This window comes from Nilaparvata lugens, chromosome 11, assembly GCF_014356525.2.
Source record: "Nilaparvata lugens isolate BPH chromosome 11, ASM1435652v1, whole genome shotgun sequence".
NCBI lineage: Eukaryota > Metazoa > Arthropoda > Insecta > Hemiptera > Delphacidae > Nilaparvata > Nilaparvata lugens.
This window is the reverse complement of record NC_052514.1, coordinates 17,679,798-17,704,972: the sequence shown is the minus strand read 5'-3', so window position 1 is coordinate 17,704,972 and position 25,175 is coordinate 17,679,798. Positions and strand designations below refer to the sequence as shown.

The following is a 25,175-nucleotide window of genomic DNA, read 5'->3' as shown; positions in this document are numbered from 1 at the left end:
GATCTTTCCCCTTTGGGGAGAATAATTGTCGCCCTTGGTTCCACCGACCTTCAACATTTTCCCTCAGGGAAAAATGTTTTCCTTCTCTCCTTTAAGAAGTACAAATTCTATTCCACTGTATGACTAATATGTATATTGTATAGGTTTTTTATTAGTGAATGTGAATTTGTTGACAGGGCTTCCTGGAGGCGAACCTGAAATGCTTCTGGAACGTGAGCCTGATGGAGGCGGTGCGGCAGCTGGAGTTCCAGGGGTATGTCGCCCCCGGAGTTCTTCTCATCACCGCCAACCCCTGTGCCTTGGAGGTCGTCCGCTCCGCATGGGCCAGGAATGTCCTCAAACCCCCACCCAGCTATTCGCTCACTCTAGTCGGTAAGTACCGGGTACCAAGTCTGCTACTTATTACACTTCAAAATACTACATTGCCAACTTCGAAAAATGTTAAATTTCACATCGTGTTGAATGTTAGTCGTGCAAAATATACATCGACAATCGGTTTAAATGGATTAGTGATTGAAACATATTATATTATAATATCATCAATATAATTTAATTATAACTTGAAATGAATAAATTGAACTTATAACTTGAACGAATAACTGAAAGAATAACTTGAAATTCGTATGACTTCTATGACTTCAATGACAACTTCTATGACAACTTATGACTTCTATTGGTTGGGAGTCCCTGACGGAAGTTCCATCTCGCCCGAGTATATAATTTATAAGCCGTCAATGGGCCTTACGACTGTCATAATTCAGCCGGGACCGGCAATTTAACGTACCCATCCGATAACATGGATTTATAACTATATATAATATGCTTTTTTGAGGTTTTTCAAAGCATCAATTTCTCCGTTTCTATTCTCACCTGTAAAGCTTATAATTAGGAATAACCTCTTTATTTTCTTAAATACGTCAAAAATTGCATTAAAATGTATCGCTTTGGTAATAAATTTACTGGAAAGAGATCAAATTGGTATAGGTAAGACTATTTTAATTGGAAACTCGTCAAAATTAAAAATCGAAATCTTTTTTTATCCTTTCTCTAGTAGTGTATATTTTCCATTTTTGGTGTAAACCAAATTCGGATTTTATGAAATGACTCAATCAAAAATGATTTCAGTTGGCTCATTGAATAAAGAGAACTAAATTGATTGAAAACGAGGCTGTCTCCAAGATCATTAACTTATTATTACTCATGTTTCTTGCTTGAATAAAATATTGCTCTTGCTAGAGGTTCTTGGCCTTTAAACTTGCAATTTTGCCTGATTCAACTCGGTTGATTTAAAAAGTGAATTCAATGCAGAACTGATCGTTTCCATTTGAATCCAATCTCTATTGAGTCACGTGCAGAAGAATTAATTCTACTACTGTACCGGATATAGTTCGACTTCTTATTGTAGGGGTTTTATTGCTCTAGAAAAACTGGTTGTTTGAGTAATTGATACGTGCTTGTATCGTCACGTAACCAATATGGATGTGTACGATATTGAACTTGAAATGATTCGATATTTGTTATTTCACAACAAGAAGAACATGTGCTTCCTTTTTGTACTTGGGTTGTGTTTCAATTTTGGGTGTGAACAAGAGCTTCTGACTCATGATTCTATGCTCAGTTTTCATTTAGCTATTGCTGTGGGAAACGATCCTAGATCAGGAAGAGTTTTATTAAGAAACTTGTCTTGAAAAATATTCTTCACCATTTTCCAATTATTTTATTTTAATTGATAGATCCATCCCTCATTACTATATTCCAATTATTATATTTCAATTGGTATAGATCCATCCCTCATTACTAATATTCGATTTATCATTGAATGAAGAATTTAATTATTCAAGAATATACTAACTTATGATTCATTCACCCGCGTACTCACTCACAGTAATATTAGAGTCCATTGTGATACGAATAGAGTAAAGCATAATTAAGGATAATGTAGAAAATGTTCAGAATCGAAATCCTTATAGTATGATCTTCATAAAATTTTTCTTGAAAATCAAGTCCAATTTTGGGATTGAAATATTTAAAAAAAATTTATTATAGTATTTCTATGATTAACCAATAAAATTGATCAAGCTATGCAGTTGGCAAAATTCAATATTTTCTCTTATAAATAATTATAAAATAATAATAATAATTATTATTATTTCTCAATGTCTTAAGTCCATCCGATTTGCTATAATATTTTATTTGGTTTTTCTGCACATACACTTTGAACAGTAATCAAATTGAAGGGTATGGTGGATACAGGTTTTTGAGAGTGATATAAAAACAATTAACGATAAGAGAGTTTAATCATCAATTTCATCCAGTAGATATATTGTTTTCGCCTTCCTTATCAATTATTATACTTTGAAGATCCCTTTATTGATCTCTTCACTTATACTGTACAAGGAATACTTGAAATACTTTGAAGCTTATTACCCGTTTATCACATATAATTAATATGCTATGCACTCTGGTAGGGTACCAACCTGAGTGAAGAAATTAACAGATTTTAAATTAATATGAGTACCGTATAATCGATGTCAACTGTTTGAAAAAATATATCTCAGCTTTCAAAAATCTCTCCATCATTTTGTTGGCGTTCCATTCCTGAATATACATGGATAAATCTTCCGTGTTGCGGTATTCTCATTGTGAGGAATAAAAGTACAGTAGTATGGAGCTTATAACACAGTTCCACTGATTACATGAGCTCCTAAACATGTTTATCTTTATGTCTTCATTCTGTTTCTTCCGTATGCGATTTTTTACGTAGCTTAGTTTTCCCGCGCTCTACGTTCCATCACAAAAGAGAATCCTGTGTGGCCCTGTCAATTATCTTTTACCTTTTCTTTAAAACTCTTTTCTCCGACATTTCACCGGTTTCTTTGGCGAATGTGAATCTCTGTATGTTTATTGGCAACGACCCTATTTACTTCCAACAATACTCTGAATGAATAGTTAGGTTAGGTTAGCTTTCAGTTAGGATTCCCCTTCTCTTTTCATGTGTAACGGAAGATTTCCTGAAAGAGAACCATCATCAGTGTAAACAGAAACAATTGAAAAAATTTCGCTTTTCTTTTATTCAGTTTGTTTTTCTCTGTAGGTTTTCACTCGGCGGTAGGTAGGTTAGGCTAGTGAATGGTTTGTGTGGCCGACTTAGTAATTTTCCTGCTCTTCGCTCTAGAATTAAAATGTGATAAACTGAACTACAGCTACTGTCTCGGGATTAGTGAGATAGACCAACACTAGATCTGGGGCACTAATTGTGGAATAGCTCTATTTAAATTGGATGTATCTTCCTCTACCTGTGCACTAGTAAGTTATATCAGTGTCGAAATCTGCCGAGGTAGGATAATGATGAAAACACTGTTACTCAAAGTTTTTATTTAGTGGATTAATACCATCATAAAACGCTTATCACTTCAAGTAGTTATAGATTAATAAAAATTTAATAAATTAATATAATTAATTTATATAAATTAATGTAGGCCACCTTTCAAGCAACTAGGCTCTTTACAGTTCACCCTCATTCAAGTATTCATCCCCCATGCCTCATCCAGAATCAATTGCTTCGATTTTGTCAAAAGCTTTTGTTACAATTTAAATCATTGAGTACCGATAAGCTATTAACAATTTTTAACCTATCATATCCAGAGTTTATGTTTGGCATTTTCTCAGCATATTTTCCCCATAAAAGACTGCAGAATCCATTTAGCTTAGCAAGCTAAGCCCACCTTGTGTGGAACTCTCGATATTCTTGAATTGAACACAGAGAAGAGGAGGATCAGAGGAATTGGACACAGAGAAGAGGAATCTCCTACTTTGTGAACTGGATGCATACCTACCCACTGCATACTGTTCCCCAATAGTCTGGCATTCTCAGAGAGTGTAGCCTACTTGGTTCAGTCCATTATGTTATAACATAACACCATCTGGAGACTAATCATCTCGCTATCACTGAATCAAGCTACCATATTGCCATAGATATATCTGGAATTCTTGTTATTTGTAAATTATTTTATCATTTTATATGTCGTTAGATTATGTTATTATAAAAAGCATTATTCTCGAATAGAATGAATGGTAACTCCCCCATTCCAGTAGGAATAAAGTATTACTTTTATTCAATTCAGATTAACAGAATTTAACCAATCTTCCTCTACGCAATGAGGCATAGGCCTACAGCAGTTATTGTAGATGTTTCCACTTTTTACCACCCAGCTAGAGATCATTAGACCAGTTAGAATCGGACTAATAATGAGAGTTTGTTGCCTATTTCTTCAATTACAGTTACATTAGGTTATTGCTCCTAGACATTTGCAATTAATTGAATTATAGCCTTTCGACTAGTGGTGGCAAGCGCATGCACAGGAAGGACCAGTTGTTGACTTCTTGTTGAACTCTGGTGGACAACTTCCTGATTGGCTACATTTAATTGAATTCCCCAATTGTTCTTCCTTGAACTCCTCCAAAACTACTCTAATAGCTTTATGTGCTTCCTTTTAAAAACCGTAATACGTTATTATATCATTTCGACTTTGGTTGTTTTGTGAGAGTGGTTCCATTTGTTATAGTTTTTACATTGTTCTAAAATGCTTCTCTTGTTACTAGTTATATAAACTTATAAACTTATATAAACAGCCTTTATACTCACTGTGCATACTTTCTGCAAGTTTTTTACTTTCCTTGCCCTATTACCATAGGTAAGGAAAGTATTGCTTTCCGAAAAAAATTAAGGTACCCCAATTTCTAAATTTCTATACGTTTCAAGGTCCCCTGAGTTCAAAATAGTGGTTTTTGGGTATTGGTGTGTGTGTGTGTGTGTGTGTGTGTGTGTTGTGTGTGTGTGTGTGTGTGTGTGTATGAGTGTATGTGCGTCTGTGTACATGATATCTCATCTCCCAATTAACGGAATGACTTGAAATTTGGAACTTAAGGTCTTTACACTATAAGGATCCGACACGAACAATTTCGATCAAATGCGATTCAAGATGGCGGCTAAAATGGCGAAAATGTTGTCAAAAACAGGGTTTTTCGCGATTTTCTCGAAAACGGCTCCAACGATTTTGATTAAAGTTATACCTAGAATAGTCATCGATAAGCTCTATCAACTGCCACAAGTCCCATATCTGTAAAAATTTCAGGAGCTCCGCCCCATCTATGCAAAGTTTGATTTCAGATTCTGAATTATCAAGCTCCAGATACAATTTAAACAAAAAATTTTGAGTGGAAAAGATTGAGCATGAGAATCTCTACAATTAATGTTAAATTTTCACCTAAAATTAAAAATAAGCTCGAAATTCGAGAAAATGTGATTATCCAATTATTGCAAACTGTTGGCAACTGTTGATTCTATTAAATGATTCACTATGAAGAGATTGCAGACCTCGTGTGTCTCCAGCGTTATTGCCCTGTCACCAGCTGGCTCAAATCATGAATAGTAGACTTGAGTTGCGCGGGAACGCTAGCGTCAGGTGATCAATTTTCATAACGGCAAGGAAAGTTGTGTGAGTGCGCCACACCAGATTTTCTATACTGCGACATAACATTGGAAAGGCTTTTGTCAGAATTATTATCAAACACTTTTTCTCCAATTGAATCAGATTGATACAGCTCCACTGCATGATATATAAATTGACAAAATCAAATCAAATTTTATTCAATTTTATATCACATACATGACAAATTCCGTTACACAAATAATATTACAGATCATTGAATACAATACTGTTTGCTTAAGAAAAAACTTGTCTGCAAACAGGAGTTAAATACATTCAGAACTCAACTAAAATGCTTATCTATAAACTCAAATGAATATACTCATCTCAATTAAATTTAAAGATATAGCAATAATAAAGATTATAGCAACTTTATTAATGTGAGTGTCAAGCTGCTCGATTGTTAACAAATTTCAGTTTCCATAATATTCTATTAGATTGGGGAATATTTTCATATGTTTTTTAATTAATTAATTACGGTACTCATTTTGCTCATCTGTATGAAAAAATTCTCAATGTTGTTAACTTGAAAGAACTCACTCTCCACACACGGACTATTCAGTAGTGGGAGAGACTTGATTGAGTAGTAGGGAGAGATTGAGTAGTTCAGTAATAGGAGAGTATTCACTGTTAAATGTTTAAATGAATTCTATAAATTCGTATATGATTTTGTGAATAATAAGCTATTTGAGCTGCATGGAATAGCGTGCTACTGATGGGCCGAACTTGCTCTAAACGTCTACCAAAGCCTCGTGATGAAATAATCTAGAAATTCCTCCTCTCACCTTCCTTTACAACACAGTTGTAATACAGTGGTAGCATATTCCGCAATCTAATAACCAAATGCACTTAGTGACACTGACACCTCTCATGACGCATTGTTTAGCATTGTTTCCCACGATGGACAAACACCGATATTAGCACAGTTCCTTTCTCTTACAACATTTGGAGAGTCTCCCTTAATTAGCATTCTTTCCCATCTCGAAATACGACTAGATTCTTCTCTGCTTCCTCTATTTGTTAGGACCTTGTCTGGCACGGATATCGTCTTGTGGTCACACATGTATATACATGTGTGTATTGTGGAGTCTAGAACATACAACGGACGTTCCTAATCTAGCTTGTACCATCGCCATATGTTGTCTGGTTCTCTCGTTTGCATATATTTCATTCTCGTTTGAAACGGCGGTAATAGTGATGCTTCTTTATCATCGTTTGTTCGACTGGGCGTGATAGATTTTTTTACACTTTCTCCAACATTCACTCACTCTCCTGATTGCAGATTGCAGAAAATAGGGGCTTCTCTGCCAATCGTAGAATAACAGCCAATTGAAGAACTCCATTGCAGATATGTGCTCCTATTTACCGTATGCATAAGAACATTCAAGTTGCTCGTTTCCCTGTGAATTGGAGGAATGGTGTAACCACTGCTAATAGCATATGTGGGGAATCAAAATTTATTGCAGGGGTTTGGTTTGTGTCGTGCACTCCCAGTGACTCGGTCATCGGTTTTTATGCTCCTATTCAATTCACGCATGTTCTTCGTATAACGTCTCTTCTTTATCGAGATGTTATAGGCGTGTAATAGAGTGTAGCTGAGAATTGAATGGTTCAATTTGTGAAGATACCAGGTTTATGAGAAACTATGTAGAGTTTGTGAATAAGTATATTTTCAGAAATTTCGTTTTTGTGAAGTTGCAAGAGTAGCAGTGGCATGGAAGATAATATATCATTTTTCAGAAAGTCTCCCTTGTTCTGTTATTAATCATGGTGAAATAGTGAATAGTATTTGTGTGTTATGGGGAATCGGAAAAAAATGTAAGAGTTTTTGTGTGTTATGGGGAATCGAATAAAAATTCAAGAACATGATATCATAATTCTCTTTATAACTTTGGAGTGAAAAATGTTGATGATTTAGTCAAATTACCGTATTAACAAGATAAAAACGTCAAGTTGATAAGCTTCAAGAGTGGAAAAACTAATGTAAATTTACATTTTTGTATAAGATTCTTGTTTCTAATTGATATCTTGACTCTTTTCTTGACCTCCAATTTTGTAAACGATTATTATGAAGAAATAGGTGAAAGGAACATGGAAATGACTTTAATGAGAATGTAAGAAGCTATTTTGATATGTTTGTATAGCATTGAAATTTATAAGATAGTGAATGGGAGTTGAATTAGATGAGACTGAAAATTAGTAAGAAAGATTCAAGGTTACAAGTAAAAGTAGAGAATCTAAATAAATTATTGTGTCAGATTTGAAAAAAAAACATTTAAGAAACCAATCCTTTACTGTCAAATTGCTGGGATGATGAATGAGGTGCTGGTAAACACAAGTATTGTAAATATACACTCCCAAATTGTAAATTACATTATGAATGTGAATGTTTTGGTGGACTTCAAATCAGTTGAATGAGCATCTAAGTTTCAATATTATTTCAACATCTACTCTATATAGCCAAAAGTCCACATTGCTCTCGGGGTAGCAGTGATCAATTTTGTGAAAATAAGAATTCAGTGTTATTTATTCAAGTTATAGTATATAGTATAACAATTTATTAGTATTATAATATATATATTTATAATAATATATTAATATAACAACATGAAAGTCATTATGTATTATCACTGTGTTGATTTTGTTTTAAATGATATTGTTTTTATAAAGTTTCTCATATCCAAGATTATCAAAGACGGCACTTTTAGATTGTCAACTATATTTCACGAGTTGGGTCATATCACCAACGCTTGAATCAATCGAGATGAAATTCAATCCGACGAATCCGATAAGAATTTCAATCCAAATAGTTTTTCCCTCTTTGATAATGAACAGTTCAAGCACAGAATAAAGAAATACTAATTGTTGTTAATTACTGCATCCTGCATATAGTTCAAGTTTGCTGCTATATATGAGTGATATGAGAACCGCTGCAATATAATATTCTCTTTTCATGATGCATAGGCTATCCATATTATGCTCAATTTATTGAAATTCACGAATAATCACAACACACTACACGGTATAAAAAATTATAAATACGGATAGGTACGCTAAGATTAACGAGGTAAACTCTGTGATTTGCTGCAGTTTATATTGTTGAAAATATCCTAATTATTAAATGCATTCCAGAAAACGTTTCTCAGTTACAAACATACCTTTTGTACCTTTCTCCTGATAAATGCTTTCTAAACCAACACTGCATTTTTAATTCAGAATACTGCAGTTGGTAATAATTAAATTCACGGTCGTATCTTGAGGCAACTCTTTTCACTTAGGTGATGATTGCCTGTTGCAAACTCTTACCCTCTTTGAGCTCCTCTTAACCTCTTGAAACAAGCAGTGGGTCACTCGAGTAAGGTCATGACCCTTTGCCTCTTGACTTCAGCTCCAGTAATGGCCAGTTTGACTTAAATGTCAGACCACGATTCTCTACCATATTGAATCCTCTTCTTCACTGTAATCGCCTAACAACTAGGTGTGATGCACTATCATCAACAACTGAGTGGCAGTTGCTTTTGTATGCTCACCAGCTCAAATAATAATTTATATTCCTTCAAAGGAAAACATTCGCTGAAACAGCACCCTTGCTTTGCACTGGAGACCATCGTTTGTACATTTATTATCGCCAATAGTAGTAGCCTTCACAAGGATGCCTGTTCAAACGTTTCCATTGTTCTCACGATAATGTGGAGTCGTTAATAAGACAACCCCAAGAAGTGGTGTTATTCATCGTCTGAAATTGATTTTCAATTTGGAAACCTCTAACTTGAAGCTGAAAGAAAATGGGGACACCAAACGATCAAATAGCATTGGGAAATTTGATAGTATATGGTACAAAATACATCATGAATAAGCAACATAATGTATTGAATTTGTTTTTGCGCATGCAACTGTCTTGTTACCGTGGCAATGCATTTAAGTGGGGAGGCGCAGACGACACAACTAGTTTTTGAACAATATCAAACCAGTCTGAAACCAGCATGCAACCATGGCCCGTGGTTTCAGTTGCGTTGCAAGAGGCTTCAGTTGCACGCGATTTAACACTGGGAATAGATGCAACTGATTTACAACCGAACTTTATCCAGCACACTCGTCTGCGGACTGAAGTTTTGTTTTAGTTGCAGATAGGTCTCAGACGCAACTGGTTTGCAATTGTAGTTGCAAAACAGTGAGACGTTGTGCGCTGGGTCTAAATATTTTAATTTTTTCTGTATTATTATTATGTGAATGAAATCTTCAATCTTCTCAGGATCCCTGAAGTTACTCTTATTAATCACTGGAAGTTATATCAAATATTTCCCCTAAACAAGCATCTATCTAAATACCTTGATGTTTATCAACAGCTACATATCGATCAAAATGTTGATATTTATAACTTGATTATTTCTTGCAGTATCACTTTGTGTTGATTATTGAATAATCAAAATTGCTCATCCATTCAAATGGAATTTTTATGGATCTCATTTTTTTTATTTCTCATTATTGGTTTGAAATTGGTTAAATTTTCTTGAGTTGATCCAATTCATTACATAATTATAGTCGAGCTACCTTGAATTTGTATCCTTATTAATGAGGTAATAGATTTATTATGAAGAATGTTGAAAGAAACCATCTCTCTTCAACGTGTGCTAAAGTAGAGAAATATGAGGAAGTCATTGTCTCTAGATGAGTTGACTGTAGCTGAATTATTATTGCACTGATAGCTAAGTTTCTTTCACCTTACTCATAGGAACATTAATTTTATCTAAATAAAAAATTTAAAGCAGGTTTAATGCTATTTAATGCTAATTCAGAATTAACTAGCGCAGAACTTATTCGTTGTATACTCAGTATGATGTACAATTATTACGATTGTGTAATCTTGTGCACTGAACTAATTTACCCAGTTATGCAATTCGAATGGTGAATTCTTATGAGTAGCTCATGAATTTCATTAGATTCAACAGCTATGACAGTGAATTAGATTGTTTTTAGAGCATCACGGTGTACTTTATGTTTGAGATTCAATCATTACGTCATTCAGAATCTCTTCTGTGAAGTCATTATTTCGACACTATGTCATTACTGTATTAATTTTCTATCATTATTGATTCAGCCACATTTCCATCTTCATACTCAATTCTTCTCAGTAATAATCAATCTTTCTGTAGATCAAGTTCTTCTTATGTGTTTTCCACTCACTTGATAATGAATGATTCGACTGCTTTATACCCCGTCATGAATTTTCTTTCTCAATATTTTGTTAATTCTTCTACAAACCTTATCATTAATAAGTAAGAATGTTCGAGTAATAACAATTTTTAACAATGCTTTTTTCAATCACTTCAATTCAGCTTACTCGTACGGTGCACTTTTTTTCATTCCATTCAAGTTATTCTTGAGAGCGCTTACTCTGTGATAATGATAAGATCTGGAGATTAATGTAGGGTTTCTAATAAAATCATCGTATGGAGATGCTCTGTGATTAAATGATCATATAAAGATGTTCTATGGTTGAAGTTGAAGTTGTAACCTGTTTATACATTTTACCCTCCTCCTTCCTACCCTAATTTCCTTATCGTTATGGCACTACTGTTGCCGATAACAGATATATAAGATTTCTCAATGTTTGAGCTACAATTCCTATAGAAAAACGTGGAATTCCTGCGAAATAGTCTCAGAAATTATTGAATCTCTTTTTAAGCTTTTTTTCAAAAAGGTTTCTCAATAAGGTTTGATATAGGTACTACCTACTAAGGTGCTACCATTGAAATGAATTCTTCCAGTCACCAATATTTCCAAATCCTTCGTAATTTTTCTGTACTGGAAAAGGATGCCTGAGTTTCAATGCTCCACCTACAATTTAGCTTTCAATGCACCTTGGAAATAATGGTCTGACAATCATTAAATTTCGGTAGGATTGAAATAAATTTTCTCCTACTCACCTCCGTTTCTAAATGGTTGAAATTATGCTACCATTGTTCCCGAAAAGGAAACCATGTTCAAGCCGCAATTTATCTCGACATAAACCTAGGGCAACAACAACTAGAGCTGGCTGATTGCGAACTTACTGGCTAATTGTTGTCGGTAACTGGATTATTGTGCAATCCGGGTACAGTTGGCCGGATACCTGTTATTTCCACTAACAGAGAATCACGATTCGGTCGACAATCGTCCTGCGATCCCCCATCAGCAAGATGTCCGCCAAATCACGATCGCTGTTACTTTGTTGGCCATTTACTTTGCTTTAAACTACTTTTGAGAAGCAGCCGGTGTCAGTTAAGGCTCCTTGCGCCAAGCATCTGCTCGTGCTTAGAGTCGTGAAGGAAAGAAAAGCACTTGAAAGTGCTTACCTTTCGACACTCACTTGTTAACATCTTAGTTATCGGCGGGGAAATGGCTGGAAGCTGCTGGCACGAGTAATTAATGGCAAGGGTTGAATGCGCGCCGATTAACGGACCAAACGTGATGTGCTGATTTTCTCAATGACGCTCAGAGTGGCTTCACCCACTTTTGTCACGTTGGCATGACGCCCTGTCACCCCAGTCAAGGAGTGGAGTGATTGTAAAATTTAACTTGTAAAATCACTTCATTTCCACTCGTCACTAATTAAGATTAAAATGATCAGTGATTGAACTCTGCCCTATATAAAATACAAAAAAAATATTTATAACATATTCTTCATTCCAGAACTCCACTTTTAACTATTTTCAATGGACGTTGCTAATTTAACTCATTATAATAGCCGTCGATATACCTTGAGGTTGTATCAGAATTGCTACGATACATGAAATGTTTATACTGCATATTTATTATCTACGACAAGTTAGATACAATCCAAGAAGGGTTTCAAAGCAAGAGGTGTTAAGTTGAATATTTTGTAGCATAACTTATTGTAGCTTGTTCTAAATTGTTATTGATTCACGATTGAATATAAATGAGAGGAATGTTCAAGCAGGTGGATAATGAATGCGACTATTGAAAATTTGTTGAAATTAAGCTTTAATTATTTAAATAAGAATCAATTTCCCTGCATTTAATTCTTGGTACAGTATCTCTCTTATTCACATATTATACTTGATATTCTTCTTAAATAATATATTACATTATATTATTTGTATTTACTTCTTGATAACACGAATAATTGATATTATTGAACAATATACTGGTTTTTCGAACTCTTGTTATAAGTTGTTGATACTAGGAAACTATGATGTAGCAGTTTCAAAAAATTGGCATGAATATTGACTGGAATTGGCTCAGAGCCCAAAATCATCTGTGATCCTTGGAGCAGCTCTCGTCTTGTTTGGCCGACGAAAGTCTGGAAATATTTTGGATGGTTCCAAAAAAGAAATTCTATTCGAAAAATTAGCCCGCGTGTTACATTTCAAAGCGGCGATAGTTTCGGAGACCGGCGGCTGAAATTTCTCCGCAACAACGGGTCCTTTGCCCTGCGGCCACAAAAACTGAATTTGCGTCCAAGAACAGAGCTGAGAAGTCTGTTTTTAGGCGAGGGTTAACTCAGATCGTTGACTGAGATGCGAACTCGAGTTTCCGTTAGAGTCTCACTCAGTTTCACTTTTCTAATTGTGAATTGCCTTACAGGTGAGACAACCTGTACAGAGAGAGAAGGAAATATTGATTGATTACTCCTTTATTGCCACCTTAACGATACGAACTCATATATCATAGAATTTTATAATTCACCGTGAGCCTCATAACAAACTACCTTGTTATATCGGTATACCAGTGGTGAACCTGTCTTGATCAGAAACGATAAGCTGCTAACTATATTTTGGTACCATGTGCTACATTTTTCAGTTTGCGAATCTGTATGGCATGCGAATTAAGAGCACGTGATTTCTCTTGATTATCGAACTGAGTGATGACCAATCTTTGCTACAAAAGTGCGACAAAGCAGCTAAAAGAAGAGAGTTTCATGTTTTAAGAGATGATGTGTTGATCTGATGATACACAGATTGTTGATGACTGATCAGTTGATTGCTGATCTGATACGTACGTATCTGTTATCCTCTGATATCCTTCTGCTGCATTGAAATGAGTTTTTATTGCAGTCGCGGGTTGTGAGAACATGGTGCACTACTATACGGTTTTTCAAAACTTGCCAAACCTTGGAAAACAGTCTGTTATTGAAATACCAATCATGGTTGGATTTTCTGTGACAACTCTTCTTTGGAGGACCACATAGGTCGTTGCTATGCTCTATGCTTTAATGGTTGATCTATAGATCTACTTCATATTATATTCTTAAAAGTATATTCAACAATCATTATATGATGTAGAACATATGTAGCAATAAATGTGCAGTGAAATCATATAGTGAATCGTAATTTTATGCCTTGTCTATGGTAAAGTATTCATGCAGTAACAAATAATTTGACTATTGAGTAGTGAAGTGGCTGCACCCGGTAATATTCGTGATCATTTTTTCACATCATTCAATTCATATTTTCATGCTCGCATCATCAGTATCGTTAATCTTGAAACTATCATAACCGATTATGGTTTCTCATTTTGGAAAATGATCGTAATACCCCCAACAGTTATAGAACTGTTATATTCGCATAATCAATATGAATGCAGAAATTAGCATCATTACAACAAGCGTTAGGAAAGATGAGTCGCGGAAATGATATCACGACCGGGACTCGAACCCTGGACCTCCCAGATGGCGGGTGGCTCGTGACGAATAACCTCATGAAGATAGCGGACAACATTTCTGCAACATGAGCAACATTATATGAACAACATGGTTGCAGGCGTGACCACATGACAGCATGACCCAACAACATGCACAAGAAAATCCATTTTTCCATTCGGACATGGCTTGGTATAGGTTATGATTGTCTTCTGTTGCATCTCCTTTCAGTTCGGCATTGTCTTGAAATTTGCATTTAGAACGGAGTCGTGTCATCTCAGACTCTCTTAGAACGTCTGTGAACTTTTCAACACTGCGATACTGTTTCTGTGTTAATCGAATTGGCTGTACCATCGACTATCGCAGATTGGATCTAGAAAAACTTGATGCAAAATTATAGTAACGGGCTCACGGGCTGGGAATTGGCATGGTAAGGATATCCGGAAATTGAACAGCTGGCATTGTCAATGCAACGTTTTAGAAATTACTTTATATAAAGAAAATATTCAATTTTAGTGAGGTACTTGTTATTCTTGTCAAAATACATATAAATGTTCAACATAATCGAATAATGCACAAACTTATAATGTGCGACTTGGGGGCTCTATCGATTACATAAGTCGTTCTTTTCAGAGTAGCCTAATGTGAATTTAAATCATCATACATCTCGACCACGGTTTCGTGAATTGGATTCAAACAATGTTTTGATCATGAGCTACACGAAGTTATTAAATTTGATACCGTACGAATAAAATAGTATCCTCTTCATTCAAATTCCAAGAATAAACTATACTACGGGATTTGTGGTGATTCTCAAGATTAGATTATGATTCTTGTCTGTGGTAAAACATTGAGCACCTGGTCATAACGTTTATTGAAGACTTTACCACATCTTCTCTAACGCGTCCAAATAAGTATTTCGTGAAGGCTTGGATGGAATTGATTTTTACTCTTAATTCAAAGACATACATTTTAATGTCATCATTAATTATTCACATCTCGAATTTAATTATGACAGAAAACAGTTATCGCTGTGACACGTATGTGATGACGTGAACATACTGTATTATATGGAAAATTCCACTGTAGGAAATTATTTCCAACCTCTGAAGAATGAAAAGTTTAAGAGTTCATCATCATTCACAGCTCATCCTCATTTATTTCCATGCACGAGCACTAATGAAGAATGGTTGCTGAACAAAATGATCGAGACAAAGACGAGTAGACGCAGGCTTTTGAAAGGAATAATCAAAGGAAGGAATGGGGAAAAGGATGATCCTTGCAGCACGCCAGCCATGGCAAGCGTGCTGCCCTCTTGCTAAAGAATAATAACCGTCCAATCGTGAATGAAGTCTATTAAATTTTATTGAGTGTGAAATTTCATTCATCGACCGCGACTCAGATTGAAACGAGCTTCAGCTACTCAAGAACTCCAGAGCCATCCTCTTTTTGTTTTGAATAAAGCTTTTGTTGTTCATCAGCTGGCATATTCTGTGTTGTGTCTTAGTGCTTTCTTATTTGGTCATTAATTATTCGATACTATTTATGGCATTTGTAGTCAGACAGAGGTCACGAATGCTGGTACTCATGGATGGAAATATTCTTGTGAGTCAGCTAGGAGGAACACTCGTATTTTTGTACTGTTGGTGCAGTATTTGCTTACATTTTGTAAAATTTAATGAAAAATTAGACTTTATAGAGCTTGATTATTATGTGAAGAATAATGTCTCTAATTATTATTATTAATAGAAAATCCCAATTGAAATCATCAATAAAATAATGTTTCTACAAATAATTGATATTAATTAACCTATAAGTCTTGAGTATTTGACAAACAAGAACTTGCTAGTTTCTAGAGACAATATACTTTATCAAAAATTCGTCTCTCTTCAAAAATGTAGACAACAGATCTGTAAAATATCAAAATGAGATAAATTCTATTTTATACTTCAATCCTATTATAAATAAAGAAAATAGAAACGACATACAAACTTTATGATGATAAAATCTTAAAGTCAATAGCTCCAAACCATTGTATATTAAATTCCAAAGAATAAGCATAGAAGACAATCATATTGTATGAGTTATCTCTATGATTCTAATTTCAACTCATATTTCCACAATAAGAGAAGGTTAAAATATGTTGAATCCTATTTCATGTCCTTTCCGCCTATGTTGGGTCAATCAATTGAAGATTTTCTATTTTCGGTTTCTTCTGTTGTAACAGTTAGCCTAGCTTCACATTGTGATGGAAAATGGGCCACCTTGAGGCGTTGACTCCTTGTTATCAGTGAAGAATGGCAATGTCTCAAGAGGTCCTGAACTTATAAGGTCTAGGGTGACCTTATAAGTACTGAAGGTCGATGACCCCAGTCCATGATCATACTCTGCACTTTGGTATTAGACAATAATGTGCCATCTTCACCTCTCTTAGTACGCTTCAGGCTGCAGAACAACAAAGAAAAATTGCTTACAGCGAATAAATGCTTGTTGGATCTTCATCATGGAGAAAACTAATTAACGAAATCACCTTTTCCAATCTGGTTAAAACGTGTTTTGATAGGCTATCCCTTTTATGAATTTTAATTTCCATTGTGGTTTGGACGTTTGATGTGTGAATATTTATGTATTGTTGCTGAAATCTTCTCAATTAAATTCAATAACAGCTTAATTATGATATGGTGATCAATCAAAATTGAATCATGGAGAAATATTGAAATAAAAACATCTCAGATGTGGAACATTATGGCTTCTTCATTATATCAATCATATTTATGACTAACTTCTTTTCTTTCAACAGTTACGATTAGAAAACAAAATTGTTCATAATGTCAATTTATATTCAGTAATTTCGAAAGAACATTTCATCTGAATAATTATTGTGAATAATCTCAAAACTTTTTAAAATATTATTCTCTGTTCAGGAAGGATACTTTCATTACTTCTGAAGTATGTGTCTCAACTCAATCGAGAGTAATCTCCGTTGAGTTCATTAATCACCCGGGTGACACAATTAAGAGCTCTGTCGTAACCGGATGGGATTTTTGACTCTCGAGTTTCACTTTCGTACCATCTAATTCACACTCAACTTCCATATTGCACATGGGATGTAAACTAGAAGGATCCGTATGAATTAGGAAGGAAATGGGAAGTCAGAAAGTGCTGGTCTAAACACACAGGAATGTCCTTAAACTTTCCTGTTGAACAAAAATGTTAAAAACTGTTCAGCTGTCAAAATAAAACCAAACATTCTACTCTCAAAATTTGTTACTGGAACTGAATCATTGAGATTTTTCGAGAAAATAAATTTAAATTTGGTGTTAATATTGCTCAATTATTGCTTACTAATATTGATCTCATTGACTAAATTCCGTATTGATCCTCACAAAATATTTATTCAAAACATGGTCCTTTGAACATTGTTTATTTTAATTAACCATGTCAACATACTGGAATGTCCTATTTCCTTCAGTCTCTCTCTTGTATTTTGTCACAGTACTCACAGTAATGCATGATACCACCTAATTGTCTTTTTTCTTCAGGGCTACTTTTGAATATAAATTCAAATATAAATCTGAGCACCCTTTTTAAAATTATTTAGTCACGACATGTTTCGGCTATATAATGCCATTATCACTTGATGGTATTATATAGCCGAAACATGTCGTGACTAAATAATTTTAAAAAGGGTGCTCAGATTTATATTTGAATTTATATGATACCACCCATTTTTAAAAAAATTAAAAAGATAATTTCGAAACTGTAATTTAGACTCTGGATAAACGCAATACAAAAACTAAAAAAAACTGATGAATTCAGACCTATTATTGTACCTAACAATTTTGATTCGCTCAATCGATTTCATTTACGATAACAATAAAAGTAATTTGTTTGTTCTGATTTTTGTGGAAATGAAAAAAATTATGCAATAAGCATCAAATTGTCAATTTAGGCTACTAACTTTTTGTTTCATAACTGAAACTGAAATCATTCAAACATATAACCAGAAGAAAGTAAAAACTTCCATATTAATGTCTATTGGTTTATGTATAAGTTTATTGACTGTATATAAAGGTGATATTGCAAATTTTGTCGACGTATTAACATAAAATGGCTTTGCGGTTTCTTTGAAGAACCGGTGGTGACATCTGGGAATCACCAACAGGAAGCTCTGCCATCATTCGGCTTTGGAGATCGTGACATCCGTTAACAAACAGTAAACACAACAGAACTTCTTCCTTTTAATTTTTCTCTCTTCCTCTTTCTATCTTTATCTATTTTCCTCTCCGATTCTATTTATTCCCGTAGATCACTACACCCAAATCTGCACGTGACTGCTGAAAGCATTCAATTTGACTACTCAAAACATAACCTCGAAAGTCATGACAGCGACTGACACATTTTGACCTTGTGCAGAACGTTATGATTTTATTTGACACGACTTCATTCCACCCACAAAAGACGAGCATTTCTTCCAATATCTTTCGATGATCACGTCAGCTTGGTTCTTTTTAACTTAAATATGTTCCAGGCCTTGGGCGCACCTTCAGGATAAGGAGGTTCCAGAAAACCCTGAAACCATCTATTAATTTTCCCAAGTTTATAGTAGTTTCTGTCTTCATTGTATGTCTTTCGTTATTATGGAAAGGTCATGCATTATTTGATCTTGAATTTGATCGTGCCTTCTCAGATTTTGCAGAAATGTCAGAGTTGAATTGGATTCATTGGAAGAGTGGGCTCAAGTCTAAGGTCACCTGAATTATGATTATTTTCTATATTTAATAAGATTGATATGTAATAGTATAGTCGATAGGAGAGATACTCTCCGTTCAAATAGATACCCTCTATTAATTGAATTTATCATCATAAAGAATATCTTACACTGGATACATTATTTGAAGAATGAATTCTATGATTCAATTCACCTTTATCATTAGAACTAAGATTGTGATGTTTGGACTTTTGAATAATAAGATTCTTTACATATTAATCATATCTTATAAATCATGAACGCGTCTCAAGGCACTAGGCCCTTCTTCCCTTCTTCTAATCTCAAAAGCATCATGAAACCCTCAAAGGTTTGGCTTAGAGATTTTATTTCTGGTCTGAAATCTCTGGTTTTATCTCTGGATTAGGCCTATACATTCTGGAGTTCTGGATGAATGTTTTTGGAGTTACCAATTATTGATTCGTTAATGATGATCTATTGATTTTGAATTGGATTATTATCTTCCTCTTTGGAATTGTTGATTACACTCTTCAGCTCCAGATGATAACGTCATGGAGTTCTGGAGTGTCCTTCTTGGAGTCACCAGTTGATTCTTGAATGAAGGTTTTTTGAAGTCCTGGATTGATCGTTCTAGCTAGTAAGGGTTATACTACTTCATGGAGATCTGGATCACACTCTTTAGCTCTGGTTCTACTGGAGTTCGGGTTATTCTTATTGTATACAGGGCGACACTGTGCTGTCAGAATGTATACAGTTTTTAGATCTGAATGATACGTTCTGGAGATATGGATTTCCCTCCTCAACTCTTCAAGATTGCACATAGATCTGGAGGATCATACTTATTATAGTCTTTAGCTCTGGATTATACTTTAAGAAGATCTAATTTACACTCTTTATCTCTGGATTGAATGGAGATCTGGCTACTGAATTATATTTTTTAATTATTTTATTCATCCATTTATCCATCATCAGGAACAAGGACAAAACTACACGACTTCAGGCATACTATATCACACTTTGTACACTATCAATTTGTAACACTTAAGATCTATATCACACTTTCTACAGTTCCCGATCAAATAATAAATTTCATTTTCTGATTGTGTGTTGTTCAGGTGACGTGGACGACTGTTTGGTGCAACCGATAGCGCAAGGCCAGTTCACACCGCTGCCTGAAGCCTTGTGCTGGGTGATACTGGAGCTGACCGCCAAGGGACACTCGGCCGTCATCGAGTCAATCAAATCGACGCTCAGCGACGTCTTTCCCGACATCCAGCGGCCGTCGCATCACGTCATCTATGACACGTTGGCGCAGCTGTCTGCCGAGAGAAAGGTCAGCGAATATTTGTTGCAATCACAATATACTCTGTACAAATTAACTTCAGACTTGGAGGAATATGCGGCGCAGAGAAATGGAGGGAGATCAGCCAATTACAGTGATTAATAGTGTCATAGGTAGAAGCGCAGTTGCCAATTTGTCGATTAGAGTCAGTCGACTGAACGATTCCAGACAGGAAACTCCGTAAGCGTGACATGAGCGCTTGAATACTCACGAGAAATTAGAGGAATGCTGGCCGTTTAGAACGGCAACTTCGCAGCCGTTGTATCCCTACCTCTGTATGCCTTCTCTGCTGCGCATGTCCCTCCCAAGTCAGAAGTTAATTTGTACAGAGTATATTTTTTTAGAAAAATAGTTCGTAAAGGCGCATGAAACATTCAGGTTGTGAATAAAATATTTATGAAATACAGTGAATTAATATTCTTAGAGTTTATTGTTGAAGCTGAATTTTATCAAACTCTGTTCTATTTCTTATTAAATAGACACCATTGATAATAATATTGGGTACAGTAGTTAAAAACCTTTCATTTACCACATATTTCAATTTCACACAAACTACATAGATATAAGCTAACTGATATTTAGTTGAATCAAAATGAAGAATTTCTATGTGGATGGTGATCTCTATCCCCGCAGAAAAACTAACAACATTGCTTAGAAACACCACATGATAAACAATTGGAAATTCCTTATAGAAAAATAATACAAATTCGTCAGTTACATTCTACAAATTTATGCAAAAGCAGGAATATTCTGTGAAGCAAGTGATGAAATTAAATCCGCATGATTAATGATTTAGAGACTGAAATTTATTAAAAGAATGGGAAATAGTCTAAAATAATTTTAAAACCTGAATAAGAAGTAAAGAGCAGAATATGAATAAAATAGGCTAATGTAAAGCAGGAAAAACATTGAGGATGAAGAGTGTTGTACAAAGTACAGTACCATAAGCTTGAGATAACACTGCAATATATTCTAGTAAGCAAAACCATTCCTATGAATCTCAAATATTCAAATGACTTATAGAACATGAATAATATCATATAGAAACAATAGCGTAAGTAGATATCCCATGTTATAGGGCATTTATGTCGCAACTTTTACTGAAGCCGATTTTACTTTAACTCAAGCCGATTACTGTCGATTATTGTGGATTTTTACTGTTTTGATCGGGTGAGAGTGTATGAACGGCATAATATGAGAGACTACCAGCGTCACACAGCTTTATGGGAAAGAACTACGAGGACTATAGGTTTGAGATAACACTAAAAGTTGCGACATAAACGCCTTATACTATACCATGGGATATCTACTTATGCTATTGTATTTCTCTATGATAGTAGTTAGTAGGCCTATAATAATAGGGTTTTAGAATACCACTATTGGCGGGCTGAGAACTCTAGTTACAAAAAGTTTTCAAAATGTTTGAGATGGTTGATAGAAGTGGGAAATATTGATATTAATATTGTGATAGCATTTCGCGTTATTATTCATTTTTAGTTTATTAAATTTACGTTATTATTCATTGAAGTTTTATTAAATTCATTTTCAGGTTTACCAAACGTCAGCGGGCTACTTTGTAATGACGCCGGAGAACCGGCGACTGCGCAGTCGATCACGAGCGGACCGTGACCAGGAGGAGGGTGGAGGCGGAGGCGGTGGGGGTGGCAGGCAGGTTTTGATGTCAACAGAGGAGGCGGTGGCCTACGTGCATGGCGAGATGGAGACACTCAGGGATGGCAGTCTCACGCACCAGGCTATACAGACCAACCTGGCCGATGTCATTTGTGGAGGTAACACTCATTAAAATTAATAAAAACAATATAAAAACTTGTATTACCCTTTTATTAAAAACTTTAAAATATTTTAACGACTAGTTTCGACCATTGGTAATTTTCAAGTTAAAATGAAAATGACCAATTTTTGAAAAATGGTCGAAACTATAAGTCGTTAAATTTTTGAAGTTTTCAATAAAAGGGTACTACAAGTTTTTATATTGTTTTCAATATATTGTTTTATATAATTTCAATAAAAGGGTACTACAAGTTTTTATATTGTTTTCATTAATTTCAATAAATTAGCCCATATCAGTGAAGTGATTTTTAACACTCATTAAATACATATCCCATCAATATATTATACAGAGTGTCCCATGAATGGTGTAACAGCCGACGACCATAGATTCTACCACAGATCTAACCTAATCTAAGTAAATGTTTACTCACTCTATGATTCTACGTTAAATTTGGACAAAAAATGCCAGTAAAATTTTCTTGTATCGATCTTAAGTTTCGAGATATATGGATTTTTCGATATTATTGAAAAACTTCAACCACTAGAAAACTATCAGTCATAATCTAAAGATATGTTTGGAAAGAGGGAGGAATTAACAATAATATTCACGTTTTGAAAAACTTTTTGAGCGTTTAAACTATTTGAAATTTGGCTTTGAGCTCGACTACTGTAGTTTTTCCAACTTTGAGCGCTCATAAAAAGTTCAAAAACGTCAGACAAAGGAACAAATTATATTAATCTTATTAGAAATTTCTTTCTCTTCCCAACCATAACCTTATATAGGATTAAATTTGACTGATAGTAACTACTATCAAACTAGAAAACTGTTTTCTAGCTATTGACGCTTTTTAAAAATATCGAGAAATTGATAATGTCTGGAAAACTGAGGTCGATATGAGAGAATTTTACGGGTCAATTTTTTTGTAAAATCTATGGTCTCCGTTTGTTACATTTTTGTGGGACACTCTTCATATCCCATCAATAATAAGGGTGCTCAAATAGAGAGGAGTAGAGATACAGGTAAGAGCGTGAAATTTTTTTCATACTGTACTAAGTACTATACTGTACTTTTTTTAATACTGTACTCTCAGCCAGATTATGGCTACTTGCTCTACCGCTACCTCCGCTTAAACAATAATCAACAAAAAATTAGAGATACAAAAGCAACAACCATGCATCAACAATGTTTGACGACATGTGTGTACACACATTTTCAACACTCGCACGTAAAGAAATTGCTTTAGATTTGATTAGGGTTTATTTTGTCATACAGTAGGCTATTTCTCATTTCATATTTGGTTCATGTCTAATTTATCTATAATAGAATTTGTTCCTGCAGTATTTTCCTAATTTGGCACTAGTTTTGTTGCACTCTGTACAATTTATCTATGAGAAACTGTGTTTCTGCAGTACTTTCCAACATTAGTTTCGTTGTGTTTTTGCAGGGAATTGTACTACCTCTGTTGCACTAATTGTACTCCAAGTTGCCCCAATTTATTTTCTCATGGCAAATAAAAATATTATTATTATATTTGATGTGTTTTTTGTAGGGAATCTTCTGTTGCACTAATTAATAAATAAATAAATGTTTATTTCCCAAAAAAACGAAAACTACTACATCAATTGCAGAAAATATTAGATGAATTACAATTACATACAATGGTTAGTTACAATAAAAATTCTCATAATTTTGGAATTCGATGTCCTCCATGGATAATATTATGAATTCAAATCACTTTTATTGTCAGAAACACTAATAATCCTAATATAATTCAAATATCCATATTTTCCATCACTGTTAATGACGGGATGGGCCAAAACTCGTCGTATCTTGAAGAAAAAAAAGGTATATGTTTTTAAATAAAAAATAATAAAAAAGGACACATTTGTCCTGTACATGTTTAGTTTTTTTCTGTGTGGAAATTGACCTACTCCACTATAGCGTACCATGTTCTAGAGTAGGTTTTGTTTGTTTTTGTTTTTTTGCGGATTATTAATTAGTTAGTGTTCAGTAAGTCATTAGGTGGTTAGTTGTTGTTTGAAATAATGTTTTATATGTTCTGTCTTCCTTGTAATCTTAAGTTCACTAATTTCTTATTTTGTTATGTTTTTTATGGTTAATAAAAGAAATTATTATATTTGTTGTGTTTTTGTGTAGGGAATCCGGCCGACAAGATTCTGTATGGCCGTTTGCCGAGTAGGAGAGGCGGGGGCGGTGGCCTAGAGAGGCGGCACTCGCTACGACTGTTTGGCAGCAACAAGCGGCTGACCGCCTTGCAGCGCAGTGGCTCCATGCGGCTGCTGTCCGCCCACAGGCACCACGACACCGCATCCGTGTCCGACAGCACCGTTGTCATACCACCAAGTCAGTCACCTTCCCAAGCCACTTTCCAATTCAAATATATTTTTTTTTGCCGCAGAAAGATTCAAATCATAATCATTTCAAAGAGAACAGAATACACAAATAATGTTACATGCTAATTAAGAAATTGTCAAACTTTGTTTATTACAAGTTGTTTTTATATATAAAATAGATTGCAATCTAGTCTAAAAAGACTAATGAACAATTTTTATAAATATAATAAAGAGTTCAATTAATAAGATAGGTAGTTCTCACCAGGACTACCACTTCTAGCAGCTAATTTGATATTGGCAAATATTAAAAATGAAAATATATTTTCACTTATTGAACTTAAAATATATTTTAATTTATTTCCAACTACTAATGAAAATATTATTTTTTATTATTTGCCAATTTCAATCAAATTATCATTTATTAGAGTGAATTACTGAATTATCATGCGACAATAAGTGACAAGTGGAAAATAAATTATAGTTATTGATGGCAGTTCAACACATCAAAGCCGAAAAAGCTTCAAAGAACTCAATAATGTTCTTACATTGATGAGATGATTGGAAGATACCTTTACTGTTCATGAAAACCCGTGCTCCTTCCATAATAAAAACTACAAATCATTCAATATTGAAGGAGTCACCTTACCAGTCACAAGGTAGCTTGCCTCAATTACTTATGGAGAACAGTCCTTAAATTGTAGCATGTGACCGAAAATTCCCGTTACTACTCATAATCACGGGAGTACACGTCATGCTCACATCTGGTATTTGGTAGTGCCAAGGTATTTGAACTGAGAGACTTTCCTCCTTTCAATTATTGTACTTTTT

At 34.6% G+C, this 25,175-nt stretch overlaps 1 protein-coding gene across 3 annotated transcripts in view; it reads left to right on the top strand.

Annotated features, from left to right (window-relative positions):
• The window catches only part of LOC111048098, a 248,504-nt gene that overhangs the window by 216,493 nt on the left and 6,836 nt on the right, over nucleotides 1-25,175 (top strand). For 2 of the 3 annotated variants that reach the window (XM_039437735.1, XM_039437734.1), the window contains exons 5-7: nucleotides 19,975-20,192; nucleotides 21,751-21,991; nucleotides 24,151-24,357. In XM_039437735.1, coding sequence (XP_039293669.1) covers nucleotides 19,975-20,192; nucleotides 21,751-21,991; nucleotides 24,151-24,357 — 666 coding nt within the window. Of the gene's footprint in view, nucleotides 1-170; nucleotides 373-19,974; nucleotides 20,193-21,750; nucleotides 21,992-24,150; nucleotides 24,358-25,175 lie in introns of those variants that run through there. The other variant, XM_039437736.1, reaches the window with a different exon arrangement.